Raw genomic sequence first — 16,386 nt, forward strand, 5'->3', positions numbered from 1 at the left:
GCTAGAAGTCCAGTGTTAAGTTTCCACAGTCTGTGATGATTTGGGGTGCAATGTCATCTGCTGGTGTTGGTCCGTTGTGTTTTTTGAAAACCAAAGTCACTGCACCCGTTTACCAAGAACATTTGGAGCACTTCATGCTTCCTTCTGCTGACCAGCTTTTTAAAGATGCTGATTTCATTTTCCAGCAGGATTTGGCACCTGCCCACACTGCCAAAAGCACCAAAAGTTGGTTAAATGACCATGGTGTTGGTGTGCTTGACTGGCCAGCAAACTCACCAGACCTGAACCCCATAGAGAATCTATGGGGTATTGTCAAGAGGAAAATGAGAAACAAGAGACCAAAAAATGCAGATGAGCTGAAGGCCACTGTCAAAGAAACCTGGGCTTCCATACCACCTCAGCAGTGCCACAAACTGATCACCTCCATGCCACGCCGAATTGAGGCAGTAATTAAAGAAAAGGAGCCCCTACCAAGTACTGAGTACATATACAGTAAATGAACATACTTTCCAGAAGGCCAACAATTCACTAAAAATGTTTTTTTATTGGTCTTATGATGTATTCTAATTTGTTGAGATAGTGAATTGGTGGGTTTTTGTTAAATGTGAGCCGAAATCATCACAATTAAAAGAACCAAAGACTTAAACTACTTCAGTCTGTGTGTACTGAATTTATTTAATGCACGAGTTTCAGAATTTGAGTTGAATTACTGAAATAAATGAACTTTTCCATGACATTCTAATTTATTGAGATGCACCTGTAGATACTTGTATACTTGTGTCCTCCAGCATCTTCACATGGTCCTTTGCTGTTGTTCTGGGATTGATTTGCACTTTTTGCACCAAACTACGTTCGTCTCTAGAGACAGAATGCGTCTCCTTCCTGAGCGGTATGATGGCTGCGTGGTCCCATGGTGTTTATTCTTGTGTACTATTGTTTGTACAGATGAATGTGGTACCTTCAGGTGTTTGGAAATTGCTCCCAATGATGAACCAGACTAGTGGAGGTCCACAATTGTTTTTTTTTGTTTTTTTTCCCTGAGGTTTTGGCTGATTTCTTTTGATTTTCCTATGATGTCAAGCAAAGAGGCACTGAGTTTGAAGGTAGGCCTTAAATACATCCACAGGTACACCTCCAATTCAGTACACCTCCTATCAGAAGCTAATTGTCGAAAGGCTTCTGGAATTTTCAAAGCTGCCTAAAGGCACAGTTAACTTAGTGTATGTAGTCTTCTGACCCACTGGAATTGTGATATAGTCAATTAAAAGTGAAACAACCTGTCAGTAAACAATTGTTGTGTCATGCACAAAGTAGATGTCCTAAATGACATGCCAAAATTATAGTTTGCTAATATGAAATCTGCGGAGTGGCTAAAAAATTAGTTTTAATGACTTCAACCTAAGTGCACGTAAACTTTTGACTTCAACTGTGTGTGTATATATGTGTGTGTGTGTGTATATGTATGTGTGTGTGTGTGTGTGTGTGTGTGTGTGTATATATATATATATATATATATATGTATGTATGTGGAAAACATTTATCTGTCTATTCAGAATTCAGAGCAACTCTGAGAAGCTGAAATCCAGAGTGACAGAGATTCATGACAGCAAGAGGAAGTTGGAACTAGACTTGAAGCGGCAAGCCACAGACAATCGAGAGATAGACAAGAGGATGAACAGCTTGAAACCAGACCTCATACAACTGAGGAAGATCAGGGACCAATACCTTGTGTAAGGCCAAGATAAATGTGGTGTATAGAAAACATTTATTCACAGACTATCACTGCTGATAAAAATGGCATTCCATTTTTGCAGATGGCTGACTCAGAAAGGCACCAGGCAAAGGAGGATCAACGAATGGCTTGGTATAAGGAATGAATCAGAGGAGTAAGTTCCATTCACCCTGTATTTAAATCTACAAATGTAGACAACAAGCTGGAAAATTACCTTAAATGTTTTATTTCACATTAATTAAATGAAACCCTATCGTTTTTAATCATGGTCAAATAAATCGGATGTAGAAACAACACTGTTATTATTCCACTTATGACCTTTCAGCTTCTACTCTCTGTTGGATGATGATGATGATCAAGCGCATCACGACGATTGCTCTTGGTATGTTGGTGACATTAAGCGCACACAGGCAGAGGATCTCCTGAGAGGCAAACGAGACGGAACCTTTCTCATCAGAGAGAGTCAGACCCAGAAGGGCTCCTTCGCATGCTCTGTTGTGTGAGTTACTGAAACACTGTCACATTCACAATCACAACATTCAACATCATATTTGTCTGCAGCCTACACTTCCTTTACACAAGGTTTCCACAGTCATGGTTAACCTTGAAATATTGTGTGAATTTGAAAACTGAGATTTCTAGGCCTGTAAAAGACAGTTTTGCTTTGCTATAAATGTTTTCATTGGGTACATATTGCTCTTTGTACAGAGTAAAACTTGTCCTCAAGCCAGCATGGTAACATCAGTCTGTCCAGTAACAGGGCTCCCATGGATCCTTAAAAAGTTTTACATTCAGTTTTCCAAAATTTAAGGTCATAAAAATTCTTAATCATCATTTAAAGACAGAAAGACAGGAATTGTGATATGACCTAATGTGATTATCAAACTTCAAAAGAATACGATCTAATTAAAGAAATGCATGTGCTGCGTCCTTCAAAGTGAAAACGCGGCACTTTTGTATTTTCTCCAAGCACGCAGGGGCTTGTGAGTGTTTTCAGTTGTTACAGAGCAGTTCGCAATCATTAGGCCATGTCGGAAATTTATGAAAAGCGATCACTAATGATCAACTGTTGAAGATGATGATATAGTGTTAAGGAAATATGACAATGTTTACTTTTAATTGTTTATATTGTCGAGCAGCTGGAAGTGAAGTGAAGTGCAAAATTTCAAAATAAGAGTCATCGGTGTATTTTAGCTTTTAAAGTTAGAAGTTCCGCTCTATGAATCAAATCTTTTTTTCTTGTATCTGGAATTTAATTCAATATGGACTCTTGTACCCACTGTCTGGCCCTCAGCATCACAGGAAGGAAGGACTAAGAACATTTAAAGGTGCTATATGTAAGATTGACAACAAGCATTTGAAATGGGTACTGCAGTCAAAATATTGGAGATTTGTCTGCCCCACCCCAGACTCGAAGCTCATGCGGGTTGCCAGAATGTTGACACGCAAATTAGCCAACTCAGCATCCGTTTTAAAGGATTTCTGGGCATTAAGCTATCTCCATCTTCCAAAGGCATCTATATATTTATCCTTGTTTTACTACACCTCTGGTCATGGTGGTTTTTAGACGGGTGGTGGGGCTTTTTAGGTCGGGTGGAATCTTTTATCTCTGATCCAGTTCGTTTGCTGGATTCCATGGATGCAGCTTGCAGTGTTGTTTGCCTGCAAAATTGGCAACCCAGCGGTGTCAGAATACTATTGGTGAGTGGGCAGTGGGTGGGATCACACAGGCCAGAACATAAACAGAAATTCCAGCCCGGAATGGAAACTTCAAAGTAGAATATACTGGTTGTAGCATTGTTATCGGAGAAGCCAGTATTTCAACTTAGCATGTTTCCTAATTCTCTAATGACATATTATGGTCATTTTATGATTTAGTATAGTAAAAATATTACATATAGCACCTTTAATATAGGCTAACAATTTTAAAAACTATTCTTTCTTTCAACACATAATCATATCAGCAAAAGCCAATATTGGTCGACCTCTAATTTGTACTTATTTATATAATGGTACATAAACCAATTTTAATGTGATATATGTGGAAAGCATGTCTTGAGTATTTCAAACTTGCATATAGCCTACCCTGTTTTACTGATAAGCAGTGTTAAGGCCATGTTGAATGTATGCCCCTGCCTATTTAAGTGAGAGTCTGTGATGCTTGATTTACTTTCAAATTGTGTAGGTTTGTTTTGGTATAGGGATACGATGTTAATTTTATTTATTCAGGTCTTGAAAAAGGTCTTAAAAAGTCTTACATTTGATCTTAAAAACTCTGCAGCAACCCTGGGTAAGGGACGTTTTGGAGATTTGAACACTAAGTACAGTTTTTGAAATGCATTAAATCAGTTGGTAACTGACATACAAATGAAAGTCTGCCCTGCCATATCTATTAACCCTTTAAGCTCACATTGGCCCGGCGGGCCTGCCGAGAATTATCAAAATATTAATAACTACAGTCTTGAGCAACACAACACTTTACAGTACAAGCCAAGACATTATGACCACAACTGATCAAGTGCTTTGAAATTTGCAGACAAATCAGAAATATTCCATATTGATAATTTATTAATAATTTAGCACTGTAAATTTAGTTGTAATCGGTAAAAACATTAAACTGATCAAATAGCCATGTGTCATACGTGGTTGGAAAGCTCTCAAAGAGTAAATACAACCAGCCTATTTATTTACCCACAGATAAAATATAGCGAGTAATAGCTTAGTACATGTCTTTTGACATACATGTAACATGTAAACAGGTGTTGCTTATAAGCCGCATTTTCTCTTATAACTTTATGAAAAATACATACCATTACTTAGAGGAGGTGATTCCCATTAAAATTAGATTTCCCCCAAACACAACATAATCTGATGCATAGATCATTAGATAATCCACACAAAGCACAATGTACACACATTAGTCAGACAATGTGCTATCTGGCTAAAAACATGTTAGCTTTCCTGGATCAGATGAATTCATTGGAAATTATGTACACTAAACCAATCATATTAGGATTCAGATCGCTGCAACCAGAGGTGGAAGCCATCCAAATATGGGCAGAGAGGATCGTTCACTCTAATTATATATGTCCCAAGTACATGACACGGACTCAATGATGGCTCAAATGACAGAGAATGGAACTGAATGATTAAACTGAATGGTGAACAATTATTGTTTTATTTGTTTGGAGAAATTTTTTGACACTATAATAAATTATTTTTGTAATGCTTCAACTTTTGATTGCTATGTCGTATCAACACAAAATTTTACTGTTACAACTGTTTTTACTGTTGACCTGATTTGGAACAAAACTAACGTTTTTCGGAGCTACCTTATTTACACCCTGAGATATATAATGTCAAATCAGAAAAATAAGAACTGAAAAAAAAAAAAAAAAAAAAAAACTGTTCCTGCAGTTTTGAAGGTTGAGAGTTTCATAATTTATCATAATCTATATCATTAAAAATTTGAAAAGTTTTCTTAAAATTATACCAAACAATTGACCCTCTTTGGTTTTTTTGTGAGTTATAAGCCTCTAGTTTGGGGCATGGCACTGAAACAGGAAATCTTTAAAAACACCTTCAGAGCTTAAAGGGTTAAAACCATTTCTAAGAAATCCTAATCCAGTAATCATAAACAACCGCAAAGGTCATAGAAAAGTCCTGGAAATTGTAGTATCCCTGTCTACATCTTCCTCTTCACATAACACGCCCTTGCCTTTTTATTTTGTCTTTATTTTCAATAGTGTGGATGGAGAGATCAAGCATTGTGTCATTTACAAAACGGCCACAGGTTTTGGATTTGCTGAGCCTTACAACCTTTACGGTACCTTGACAGACTTGGTCCTGCACTACAAACACACCTCCCTGGTCCAGCACAACGACTCACTGAATGTAACTCTGGCCCACCCGGTCCTCGCACAGCAGCCTAGATGAGCACCATGACACAAGAAGGCTGAGAAGATGCATATAAAGCATGACTAAGCACATTATACAGAGCAAAATATACTAACACCGAACGTTTATGTTTATTGTAGAAAACAGATATAGCACAGTATATTATCTCAAGTAAATGTATGGATTTTTTGTAAGCCCATAGTTTTCCGTATCAGTCAAATGGTAAGATCACAGCTTCAGCTCTCTGTATAAGTTGTTCCAAAAACAAACATGTGTCTCAAAGACATTGCATACATTGCAGTGATTAGGGCCCACAGATCCTGTCTCTTAGAGAGGAAAGTGTCCAATGATTCCAAGAAAGCTTGAACTAGAGCCGTAGTTCTGATATGACCGAGGGAACTTCTCACCTATTTTAGATTAGGACACAGGCCAGGGATGAAATGAGGAATGAACTGAAAGTTGCAGCTGTTAAAAATAAATCTTTTAGCCATTATGTCACTGCTGTGGGTTATCATCCTATGTGTATTATGTTTGGTAGTTTGCTTCTGCCAATTGTATGAATAGATTCCTTTTTTATGTGAGTTGTCCTATAGAAGATGTGAAACAAATAAGTGAAACTTTTTTTTTCTTTTTCTTTTTTTTTTTTTTTTTTAAATCAAAAGTGGTGGATGGACACTTCAGTCCTGTTAGCTTCAAATCTGCCTCTTTCTTTAAAGCTAGTTATCATTGTCACAGCAAATAGCTGTTAACTGTTTTATTCTTTTATTTTAAATACCACAGACCTGGAGTCTGAGATCATAAAGACCCCATGACATCCCTTGACAGTTTTCTTTCCTGTGTTGATATTTCCTATATTTTGAAACAGGAAGTTTGGGCGGTACATATTGAAGGCCTTGTCCCTTCTTTTTTTTTTTTTTTTTAACCAATAGACTTAAAATAATAGTTCAGCCAAAGATGAAAATTCTCTCATCATTTACTCACCCTCATTACATCCCAGATGTGTATGATATTTTTTTCTTCTGCTGAACACAGATCTTTAGAAGAACATTTCAGCTTTATAGGTCCTCACAATGCAAGTGAATGGGTTCCAAAACTTTGAAGCTCCAAAAAGCACAAACGCAGCATAAAAGTATTCCAGAAGACTCCATTGTTATAATATGTTAATAAAATAGTCTTTTTTTAACTTTAAATTCTCCTTCCTGCCCAGTAGGTGGTGATATGCACAAAGAATTTGAATCACCAAAAACAAAACAAAAAAGAAAATGAAAGTGGAGGTTCAGAGTAAAAAAAGGAATTTAATATTGATCTGTTTCTCACCCACATTTATTTCTTCTGAAGATATAGATTTAACCACTTAAGTTTTATGGTTTAGTTTTATGCTGCCTTTATATGCTTTTTGACCTTAAAGGTTTTGGTATCCCTTCACTTGAGCTGAGAAATTCTTCTAAAAAAATTAATGTGTGTTCAGCAGAAGAAAGAAAGACACACATCTGGGATGGCATGAGTGAGAGTAAATGATGAGAGATTTTTCATTTTTGGGTGAACTATCACTTTAAGTCTTCATCACAGCCTTCAACCATGATTTGATACTTGCTAATCAGTTGCATGTGGCATTGAGGGAGGGACATACTCATTCTAGAGATCAAAACTTCAATATTGATTTCATGGGGCCTTAAATGGTTTCTGTGAACTGGTATTGTAGCAGATGTTGGTGCTTCCTGGTGCTTTTTTTTTTTGTTGTTTGTTTTGTTTACTTTTGTGATGTGAGAATGATGCATAGCTATATACAAAACCTTTAATCTTCAGAACAGAGACAGTGTGATACCGGCAATAGTGATCCCAAAGCAAAGACACGCACAGTAACTTACTCTTAAGCTCCCCTCGCATTGAAAGATTTTGTTGGAAAATGCCGGTTATTCAAAAGGCACAAGCAAAAAATGCAGAACAGACCGCTCAAAAAAAAAACTTTCAATCAAGGGGGAATTGGACAAATATTTGTTAAAGAAGGCCTATGGATTGTTTGCGATTTTGTAACTGCGCTCCACGTTGTGGTTAGACATGTTAAGAGCTAAGCGATACACTGGTCTGTACATCATACAAATAATTAAGCAGATTTTTAGAGAGTGATCGTATCCTTTGTATTAAGCAGAAGCAAATATTACGTTGGCATAATAAGAATGAGTTTTGCACAGCTCTTGGTCAGGAGTTGCCTGAAAACTGCAATGCATGGAAATGCATGAAAGTTTAGTGATTTAATTGACTTTGGTTTAAAAGTGCCTTCTGCCCATGTGTCCAGGAGGAGCTTTCTTGTGATTGGGGCAGCACAGAATGCTTCACTTCTATAGATTTTATTAATCAGATAATCACATAGGTTTGAATTGGTATTCCAAGCAAGTTCAAAATTGTATGGAATGATCTCAAAGCACAATTATATGTTGTTGTTTATATATATATATATATATATATATATATATATATATATATATATATATATATATATATATATATATATATATAAAAAAGAGGAACCTCTCAGTAAACCTTTTGAAATTGGGAGTATCGAGTTCGAGAAGAACACCGTGAAATTTAACAGACTGTATGATAGATGTAAGGACCCCTTATTTGTAAAGTTAAACATTGGCATATAAGCGTTTTAATGAGATTTGGTTTTCAACAACTGATATGCACTTTTGAGGGTGTCAGTTCATTAAAAGAGTCATTTTACCCATTTTAAATCACTTTACAAGGTTAGTGTTATTCTGATTGTATTTTAACCAATAAAAATAGGCTGTCTAGCTTGCAAAGGCTGATGCAGTGTAATAGTCCATTTGATTTAAGGCAAGTTGAAATTAAGACTTCATTACAACCTTGTGAAAATGACTCTGAAAAACTGGTCTGAATTTAGTATATTGATTGTTAGCTCTTGGCATCCTCCTCTGAGATTGACACTTTTTTATGAATCTGCCACTTTCAAAAATGGGCCAATCTTTTAACGTTTCACAAGTGTGTCTGTCGCTATAATCTTTGGTTTGATTTTGTCCTATCTATGAGATCATGTTGTTTTGCAGAGATGGTATGGTGCACAGAGACACTGGTTATGATTCCTTGAATGTTCTGACTGACTGATGCGGGTCATTACAAGCACAGAGAATGAGCCAGAGTGCTGGATATGAAGAGTTTGTGTGTGTGAGATAAAGCAATGGAGTGGAATCCTCTAATGCACTATACGAGCATGTTATGATGTGTTGTTGGTGACAATTAATGAAGCTTGACAGCCTTTATGAGCAACAGATTAGTTTAGGTAAACATTTTAGTTACAGGCCTGAAATGAAACAATGTTAGTTTCATAATGTGTTATGGTAGTGCTAAGTTGGTCTGTTCTTTTTTTCTATAACTATAATTGTATGTCAATGTTTTATGTTTCTCATTGTAAGTAATGACCTTACAGATTCAAAGATAAGCTAGCTTGAATATCTCTCTTCCATTCAGTACAGTTACAAATGTTTACAGTATATAATTAACCAAATAGAAGATGTATTTTCAGACCTATTCTTGTCTGAATCTGAACAGACTGGGCTTATTGTCCTTTTTTGTGTGCCTCTGTTGTTTTAAACTTGAAGATTTTGTTTTCTGTCTTATTCAAACTGTGCTCCCTCACCTCAGAATGTCTTTCCTTCCGAAAGGAAAAAGGAAGTTTCAAACAGTCTTTTACATTGACTTTAAAATGCATTTGTTAAATGTGACCCAGAGCAAGTTTTGCAGACAGTTAATTTATACTTATAGTAGACATACTCTGCTTTTGGCTAAGTTACACGTTATGTCGAGTAACAAGAATACAGAAGGAAATAAAAATGATAGACTGACTGGTTTCTATCTAACGTCCCTCTGTACTTGCAGAAATGGTTAGAATAAGCATTTGGTTAAATTTGACTCCTTTTTTTCTCCTTCCTTAAACTGATGGCCAGATATTAATAGCTGCGAAGTTTTGCTTTGTTTTAAACTGCAGAGTATCATTTCCATCTATAGTGGTTGTGACACAATATCTTATTTCTTCAGTGTTAAAAATAGATTGCATAAGAATGTTGAACATGCTTTCTGATTTTATTTTTATGCATAACTACAGCAACAGCCTGATCTATATGCCTCTAGTAATTTTTGTAAGACATTCAATATAATTTCTTTGATATTCTATTGAGTATCATTTTACCCTTGCTCTGTTTTCACATGGTCATTCAAAATGATACCTCAATATCTTGTTTCCCTTGTGCATGAAGTAGCCTGTTGAAGCTAATCCCCACCAAAGTGCCATTGGACACAGAGGAGAGGGAGCGCTGTTTTTATTTTTTATTTTTTATTTTTTTTGCCCAGTACTATTTTACTGGACGTGTGTGTGCACACAATCTTTATGTACATACTTCTATTTCCTTTACTACTTTCTTTTCTCACCAATCTGTTTTTGAGTACAGATTTTTCAGTGTACAGTTTGCATCAGTGTTGTTTGTCTCTCCAACAGGTACACAATCATTATGGATGTACGGCTCTTTAATAGGTAGATGAAATTATTTTTAAGACAATAAAAAGATATTGAGTCTATTGCACCTTCTTGTCTGTTGTCATCAGTTTGGTCTTGTGATGCATGATCTGTCTATGAACAACTATTGCTATTGCAGTAGGGAGAGTCATGCTGAAACAACAGAAAGACTGCAGCCCAGTTTAAGTATGTTGTGTTGTCTCTTGATAAAGACAAGTCTGCTTTGGCATGTGCCATTTACCTCAGAGCGGGAAAACGGGTGCAAATATACTGTAGTGACAATCTGGAGAGCATTTCGAGGTCAACATCTGGATGACCTACAGAACACTTTTGTATTGATTTACATAAGAAAACTGTTTAGATGTTTTCTGACTTAAGTGTCAGATGACTTATGATAAAGGTGTGCAAATGTCATGTGACAGTTCCATATTATGTCAGAACATGAAAGAACAGAAATCTTGCAATTCTGGTAAGGTGGTGTAAACCTGTATCTTTGAATTTAAGTGTGTGTGTGTGTGTGTGTGTGTGTGAAGTTTGGGGACAAAAGTGAGCTAAATTTGACACAATCGCACGTTAGGGACATTTGTGGGTGTCCTCGGTTTAAAAAACGATCCATAAATTAATGTTTTTAAGAAATGCAAAAAGTTTTATTTTAGGGTTAGTCTATAGTAATTATAATTACCTTTATATGAAAGAAATAGAAGTCTACAGTATGTCCTTATTTATTTTGTAAAATCAATCCTAAATGGGTCATGCCAAAAATTATAAATAATAATAATAATATGTAAGAAACTTTTATGAAGGGGTTGTACTGAAGTATAGCTCTCACTCGCATATCCTTTAATGAAAAAATGAAATAGGCAGAGAGCTATTTGATGCGTTTAATCGGTTATTTTGCAGTTTTACGGTCAATAGTCTTTGTTTTCAGTGCTGTCCTCGTAATTAGGGAATAATTGTCCAAACCCGTAATAGATCAATCCCCTCTGCATTTACAGTGGACTGCTAGTATTGCCTAGACGCTTTGAGAATCGACTCCAAATCTCGGAATCGACTCCACTCGGGGAACCGACTCCTCTCAGGGGGTGATATGTTCGGACTGTGTTTACGTCCTCGACCACTAAACTACTACACTAACTGTACTAACTACTACTACTGAAGCCTTAGCAGCACTAATTCAAATTACAGATTATTAAATAACTGCAGCAAAACGATCAACATTTCTCGACTCTTTTGAGTACGTCAGGCTACATCAATAAATCTGCTCCGTTTCTTCATCTGTATGAAGCAATCGCACAGCACATCAAACAGCTGCTGTCCACCCAGCTAACAATTTTCGGTTCCCTGAACGTTACGGAGTTTTTGGTTGCAAGAAAATAGAACCCAAAGAGAACGTTTTTAGAACGTTAGGAATTGGTTCACAAAAATATAACCAAACCAAATGCCAACGTTAGGGCAATGTTCTGTGTTTGCTGGGCCAGACCGATATAGTGTATTATTATTATTATTATTATTATTATTATTTATTTATTTATTTATTTTTTTTTTTTGTGATAGTTCTTTAAAATACAGGCGCATCTGCTCAGCCAACCTTCTCTTTAATTTATCCTATGGGATTGAAGGATCGCGCATTGGGATGTGCATATAGGCTAGGCACATCTTTATTTTTAGAATAGACCTATTAATAGAAATTGTCATTCATAGTATCATAAATAGAGAACGCTTTATATTGCGTTTTTTATGAGATTTAAATTCACCTCACGTTTTTTTAGGGAATCGAAAAATAATCTAGACAATGAGTCTGGAATCGACTCTTGGAATCAAGTCCGAAATCACGAATCGAATCCGAGTCGATTCCCAAATTCCTGGAATCGAACAGCTCTAGTGCTGACTAGCTTTCCGAGTTTTGCCAGATTTTAATGACGTCCTGTGACCTACACCAATCACAATGTCGCAACTTCAAAATCCGTAGGCGGAAGAAAGTTTAAGATGTAGGACTGACTCATTTCCATTCGTAGCGAAGGGCAAGCAGTTCACCAGAAGTCATGTTCGGTTACAAGGTTTTTGCAATGTTCTTCGCCTTCGTTACTTTGCTGCATCAAGCGCACGGCAGATTTGTATTCTCCTGTAAATATCCACCTAAAAAGTGGTGCGACACTGAGGAGATTGCGGCTGAGTGTGGGGTAAGTAGTTATTATCAAGTCAAAACTTGCTCTTTGACACAGAAATAAATCAGTTCTCGTGATGGAAAGGTTTTGTTTTTCATAATTTTGTCAGTACTTTTACTGTCGCGAGACAGGGAAACTGCATTTGAAAGTAAACCGGATACATGTATGCAAATTCCCTTGCATCGCATCACTGATTTGGAAAAATCCCTTTATTCAAAACCCCAGTTGGCAACTTGGGCATCAGAATGCAGAAGTGGATACTATAATGAAGTTGCTCTTTATTCTCTTTCTCAGGTGCTAGAACAATGCGTGAAGTTCAATGTGACAAAGCCCAATGCTGACCTGCTGAATGTGAGCCTGTACTATGAATCACTGTGCCCTGGATGCAGACAATTTGTAGTAAAACAGCTCGTCCCAACTTTCATTATGTTGCAAGACATCATGAACATTGAGCTGGTTCCATATGGAAATGCACAGGTAAAATAATGGCTCACATTCATGTACGTTAAATTAATGTCAAAACGTTTTTGCTCTTCATGTGTGTGTTTCTGTTGTAGGAGAAATCAGAAAAGGGCAAGTACACCTTTATATGTCAGCATGGAGAAGGTGAATGTCTGGGTAACATGATTGAGGTAAGATTTTGCCATTTATTTCACTACTCGACCATTTAAAAAGCAGAAGTGGAAGGATCTTGAATAGAGGCGATAAAGGCTAAAGTTTGTGCTAATATTTGTTATCTTTCCAAACAGACCTGTCTGCTGAATAAATTAGGCATTGATGCTATTCCAGTAATTTTCTGCATGGAGTCAGGAGCAGATGTGCTGAAAGCAGCCCAGCCTGTGAGTGGTCATCTCCATTTACCCTCCTTCTTTTTTACGCTTTTACTATTTCTCTTATCATAAATGCCAAATTGACAAATGTGAATCCTAGTGCAATGCTAATCTTTTCCCGTGAATCTCAGTGTCTTGGAATCTATAACCCTGATATAACATGGGACTCAATCATGGAGTGTGTGAAGGGAGATCTGGGCAATAAGTTAATGCACGAAAATGCAATGAAAACAGATGCACTGAAACCCCCTCATCAGTATGTGCCTTGGATAACCATTAACGGGGTAAGGAAGCTTATTTACTCTTTACAAGTAAAATGCTTTTATTAGTGTTTTCTAGTATGGCTCAATATTGTTCTTGCAGGAACACACTGACGATCTTCAGGATAAAGCGATGAATTCTCTCTTCAGTCTTGTGTGCAGCTTGTATAAGGTTTGTTACAATAAAACTTGGGAAGTTTAAAGGAATAGTTCGCCAAATTCTCTCATTATTTACTCAACCTCATGCCATCCCAGATGACTTACTTTCTTCTGCAGAACACAAACAAATGTTTTAAAAGAATATATCAGCTCCTTTTGCCCATATAATGCAAGTGAATGGTGATCAGGCCTTTTGAAGCTCCAAAAAGCAGATAAAGTCAGCATAAAAGTAATCCATATGACGCCAGTGTTTTAATCCATTTCATCTACAGCGATCCAGTTAGTTTTAAGTGAGAACAATCCAAAATATAACTCCTTTTTCACTGTACATCTTGACAGTAGTCTCCTTGGCGATCATGATTTCAAGCTCGATTACACTTCCTACAGCACCATCTAGTGCTCTGCGCATGCCTCAAGCACTAGGAAGTGTAATCGAGCTTGAAATCATGCCTAGAGACTGCAATGCAATGGTGTACAGTGAAAAAGGAGTTATATTTTGGTCTGTTCTCACCCAAAACCCACTGGATCACTTCATCAGACATGGAGTCAACTACTATAGTCGTATGGATTATGTTTATGCTGACTTTATCACTTTTTTGAAGCTTCAAAGGCCTGACCATCATTCACTTGTAGTGTATGGACCTACAGAGCTGAGATATTCTTCAAATCTTCATTTGTGTTCAGCAGAAGAAAGTCATACATATCTTAGATGACATGAGGGTGAGTAGATAATTAAAGAATTTTCAGTTTTGGGTGAACTATCCCTGTAAAGCTACTTCCAATGACTGATATCATTTATTTTCAATGTTTTATCATATCATTGAGGATTTGACTATCACATGATGTGTTCTTTGTGTTTATATTGCAGGGTGAAAAAACAGCAGCTTGTAATCTTGGGCTGAAAAGGAAAACCAGCAGTTACTGTCTGAACTAATCAGTCCTTAAATCTGATTTAAGCACTACTCATGTCAGGAATTGAGTGAATGTATGAAACACTTTTGATGTGAAACAATCTGAAATGTACTGTTGTTGTTGTGTGTTTTTTTTTTTTTTGGTCTGTGTGTAGGCTATATGAATACCCAATTTGGAACCATTTTGGTAGAATACAGTCAGATAGACTTGATAACACGACTTTTTGTGTGTGAACTTTTTAAATTATGATATGTCATTTTATACCTTTTCTATTATGGACAAAATGTAATAAATGTAAGAAAATTTGTACTTAATTACAGTTGCTTGTATGTTAATGATCTTTGGAAAAGGTATTTTGATAAAGTAGACTTTAGTCAAGAGAAACCATTCCTCAGTGTTTTGAAATTCTTGCTTGTCTACATTTTTACCTATCATTAACTAATAGGGTCTAAACCCTGACAGCACACGTACATCACCCAGACATCTATTTGATGTGTTTACATCTGGAAGTTGTAGTTTTTAGGTTGTTTGCTCATCAAAGATGTGTCAATAAGTATGTCTCGGATATCAATAAGACATCCAGAAGATGTCTTTGAGACGTTTATGATTTAGAATATTCGTAAATCTGATCTTTTTAAGATTTTTAGCAGATGTTAATACCAGGCTGGAGTGAGATTTTGATGCCAGCGCCACATTAATGAACAGGCAAATCATTGTTGAAGCCCAGGGGTCCTGTGCCCGTGGCACCTTTATGTGTCCCTGGACATATAGTGTGCGTACTTGATACTAGTAGGCCTTCTATCTTTAAATCCTAACACCAAAACAAGACCTCATCCAACCCTATAAGGCCATTTAAAAATAATAATAATAATAATAATTTTGGGCTCACTCACGCCAATTTACCTACCATTCACAATTTAAAAACACCCATACACTATGGCACAACCAGGGTTTTTCCTTTCATCAGGCTCTTAATAATTTATAGTAAATCATATCTTGAAATATCTAAAGGTAAACAGGGCCAGTTTGTTAGAACAGGAGGAAAACTTTTTGTATAATTTGCCGAAAATTCATGGAGATTTTAAACCCCTTCATTCTACAATTTGTCCTTGCCCTTATGAATGTTTAGCCTGTCATAGTTCGTCCACTGTTTAATTGGCACTGATAGCCTAATAATAGGGCCATAACCACAATGGATGATTCCTCATCATGATTTTAGTAACGGGGATGACGTGCATTTTAAAAAGCCTTATAATTTATGTTGATGCATGGTGTTGTCTCTTTACTTTATCAGTGCTGGATATAATGTTGGGGCTGTCTATCAGTTTGAGAGGTTTTACTTCTTTCTCAGAGATTTAAATGAGATGATTCTCTGTTGAATTCATATTAAGTGCATTAGTTTTGTGGTGTCCGCGTGTCGAGATATCCAATGTTAGTCTAATTAACAGTGTTAATTATAATGTGATGCTTTCCAGATGAAAAGATCTAAAACAGACATCTCTCAGATGTACGTGTGCTGTCTGGGAAATGTCCACAATAGCCATGTTGTGCTTAGAAATTGACAATACTTTGGGTTTCAAACAAAACATGTATTGCTAAAATAAAAAAAAATAAAAATAATAAACCCAAGATGAAGACATCAGCCGATGGCTACTATGCAAAACGGGGCGAGGAGACTAATAAGGGTCACGCTGATGCAGCTGCGCCCTGCGCAAGTTGACGCAATCTTGATGCTTGTGAACGCAACTCCATTACTCATGTGATTCGTGACCGGCGTTCTCAAAAAAATATATAGATACACCTCTATGGGTGTTCTTGCACTGGGAGGAGTATACATGAATATTAATTTCTAGTTTCCTGTTGCGTGTTTAAGCGACAATGCAAATATTAGTGCCTGCTT

General features: G+C 36.6%; 2 protein-coding genes across 5 annotated transcripts in view; both read left to right on the top strand.

Annotated features, from left to right (window-relative positions):
• LOC127442587 (phosphatidylinositol 3-kinase regulatory subunit beta-like) overlaps positions 1–10,227 on the top strand; it is a 46,280-nt gene extending 36,053 nt beyond the window's left edge. For all 4 annotated transcript variants that reach the window (XM_051700733.1, XM_051700735.1, XM_051700734.1 and 1 more), the window contains 4 exons: positions 1,554–1,730; positions 1,815–1,886; positions 2,058–2,231; positions 5,479–10,227. In XM_051700733.1, the coding sequence (XP_051556693.1) occupies positions 1,554–1,730; positions 1,815–1,886; positions 2,058–2,231; positions 5,479–5,668 (613 nt within the window). In that variant the 3' untranslated portion in view covers positions 5,669–10,227. The remainder of the gene's footprint in view (positions 1–1,553; positions 1,731–1,814; positions 1,887–2,057; positions 2,232–5,478) is intronic.
• Positions 10,228–12,099: 1,872 nt separating this feature from the next.
• LOC127442601 (gamma-interferon-inducible lysosomal thiol reductase-like) lies at positions 12,100–14,873 on the top strand. The gene is made up of 7 exons (XM_051700755.1): positions 12,100–12,340; positions 12,620–12,802; positions 12,883–12,957; positions 13,075–13,164; positions 13,287–13,439; positions 13,519–13,587; positions 14,443–14,873. Exons 1-7 carry the CDS (start codon positions 12,203–12,205, stop codon positions 14,506–14,508), a joined length of 774 nt encoding a protein of 257 aa, XP_051556715.1. The 5' UTR covers positions 12,100–12,202; the 3' UTR covers positions 14,509–14,873.
• The last annotated feature ends 1,513 nt before the right edge of the window (positions 14,874–16,386 follow it).

Source organism: Myxocyprinus asiaticus, chromosome 6, assembly GCF_019703515.2.
Source record: "Myxocyprinus asiaticus isolate MX2 ecotype Aquarium Trade chromosome 6, UBuf_Myxa_2, whole genome shotgun sequence".
Lineage (NCBI taxonomy): Eukaryota > Metazoa > Chordata > Actinopteri > Cypriniformes > Catostomidae > Myxocyprinus > Myxocyprinus asiaticus.

What these genes read in the sequence shown, in the direction of transcription:
- LOC127442601 (XM_051700755.1), top strand. Translation starts at nt 12,203, where the DNA reads ATGTTCGGTTACAAGGTTTTTGCAATGTTCTTCGCCTTCGTTACTTTG. An exon ending in TTCCATATGGAAATGCACAG is followed by an intron (nt 12,803 to 12,882) that starts GTAAAATAATGG and finishes TTTCTGTTGTAG; the next exon opens with GAGAAATCAGAAAAGGGCAA. An exon ending in GTCTGGGTAACATGATTGAG is followed by an intron (nt 12,958 to 13,074) that starts GTAAGATTTTGC and finishes CTTTCCAAACAG; the next exon opens with ACCTGTCTGCTGAATAAATT.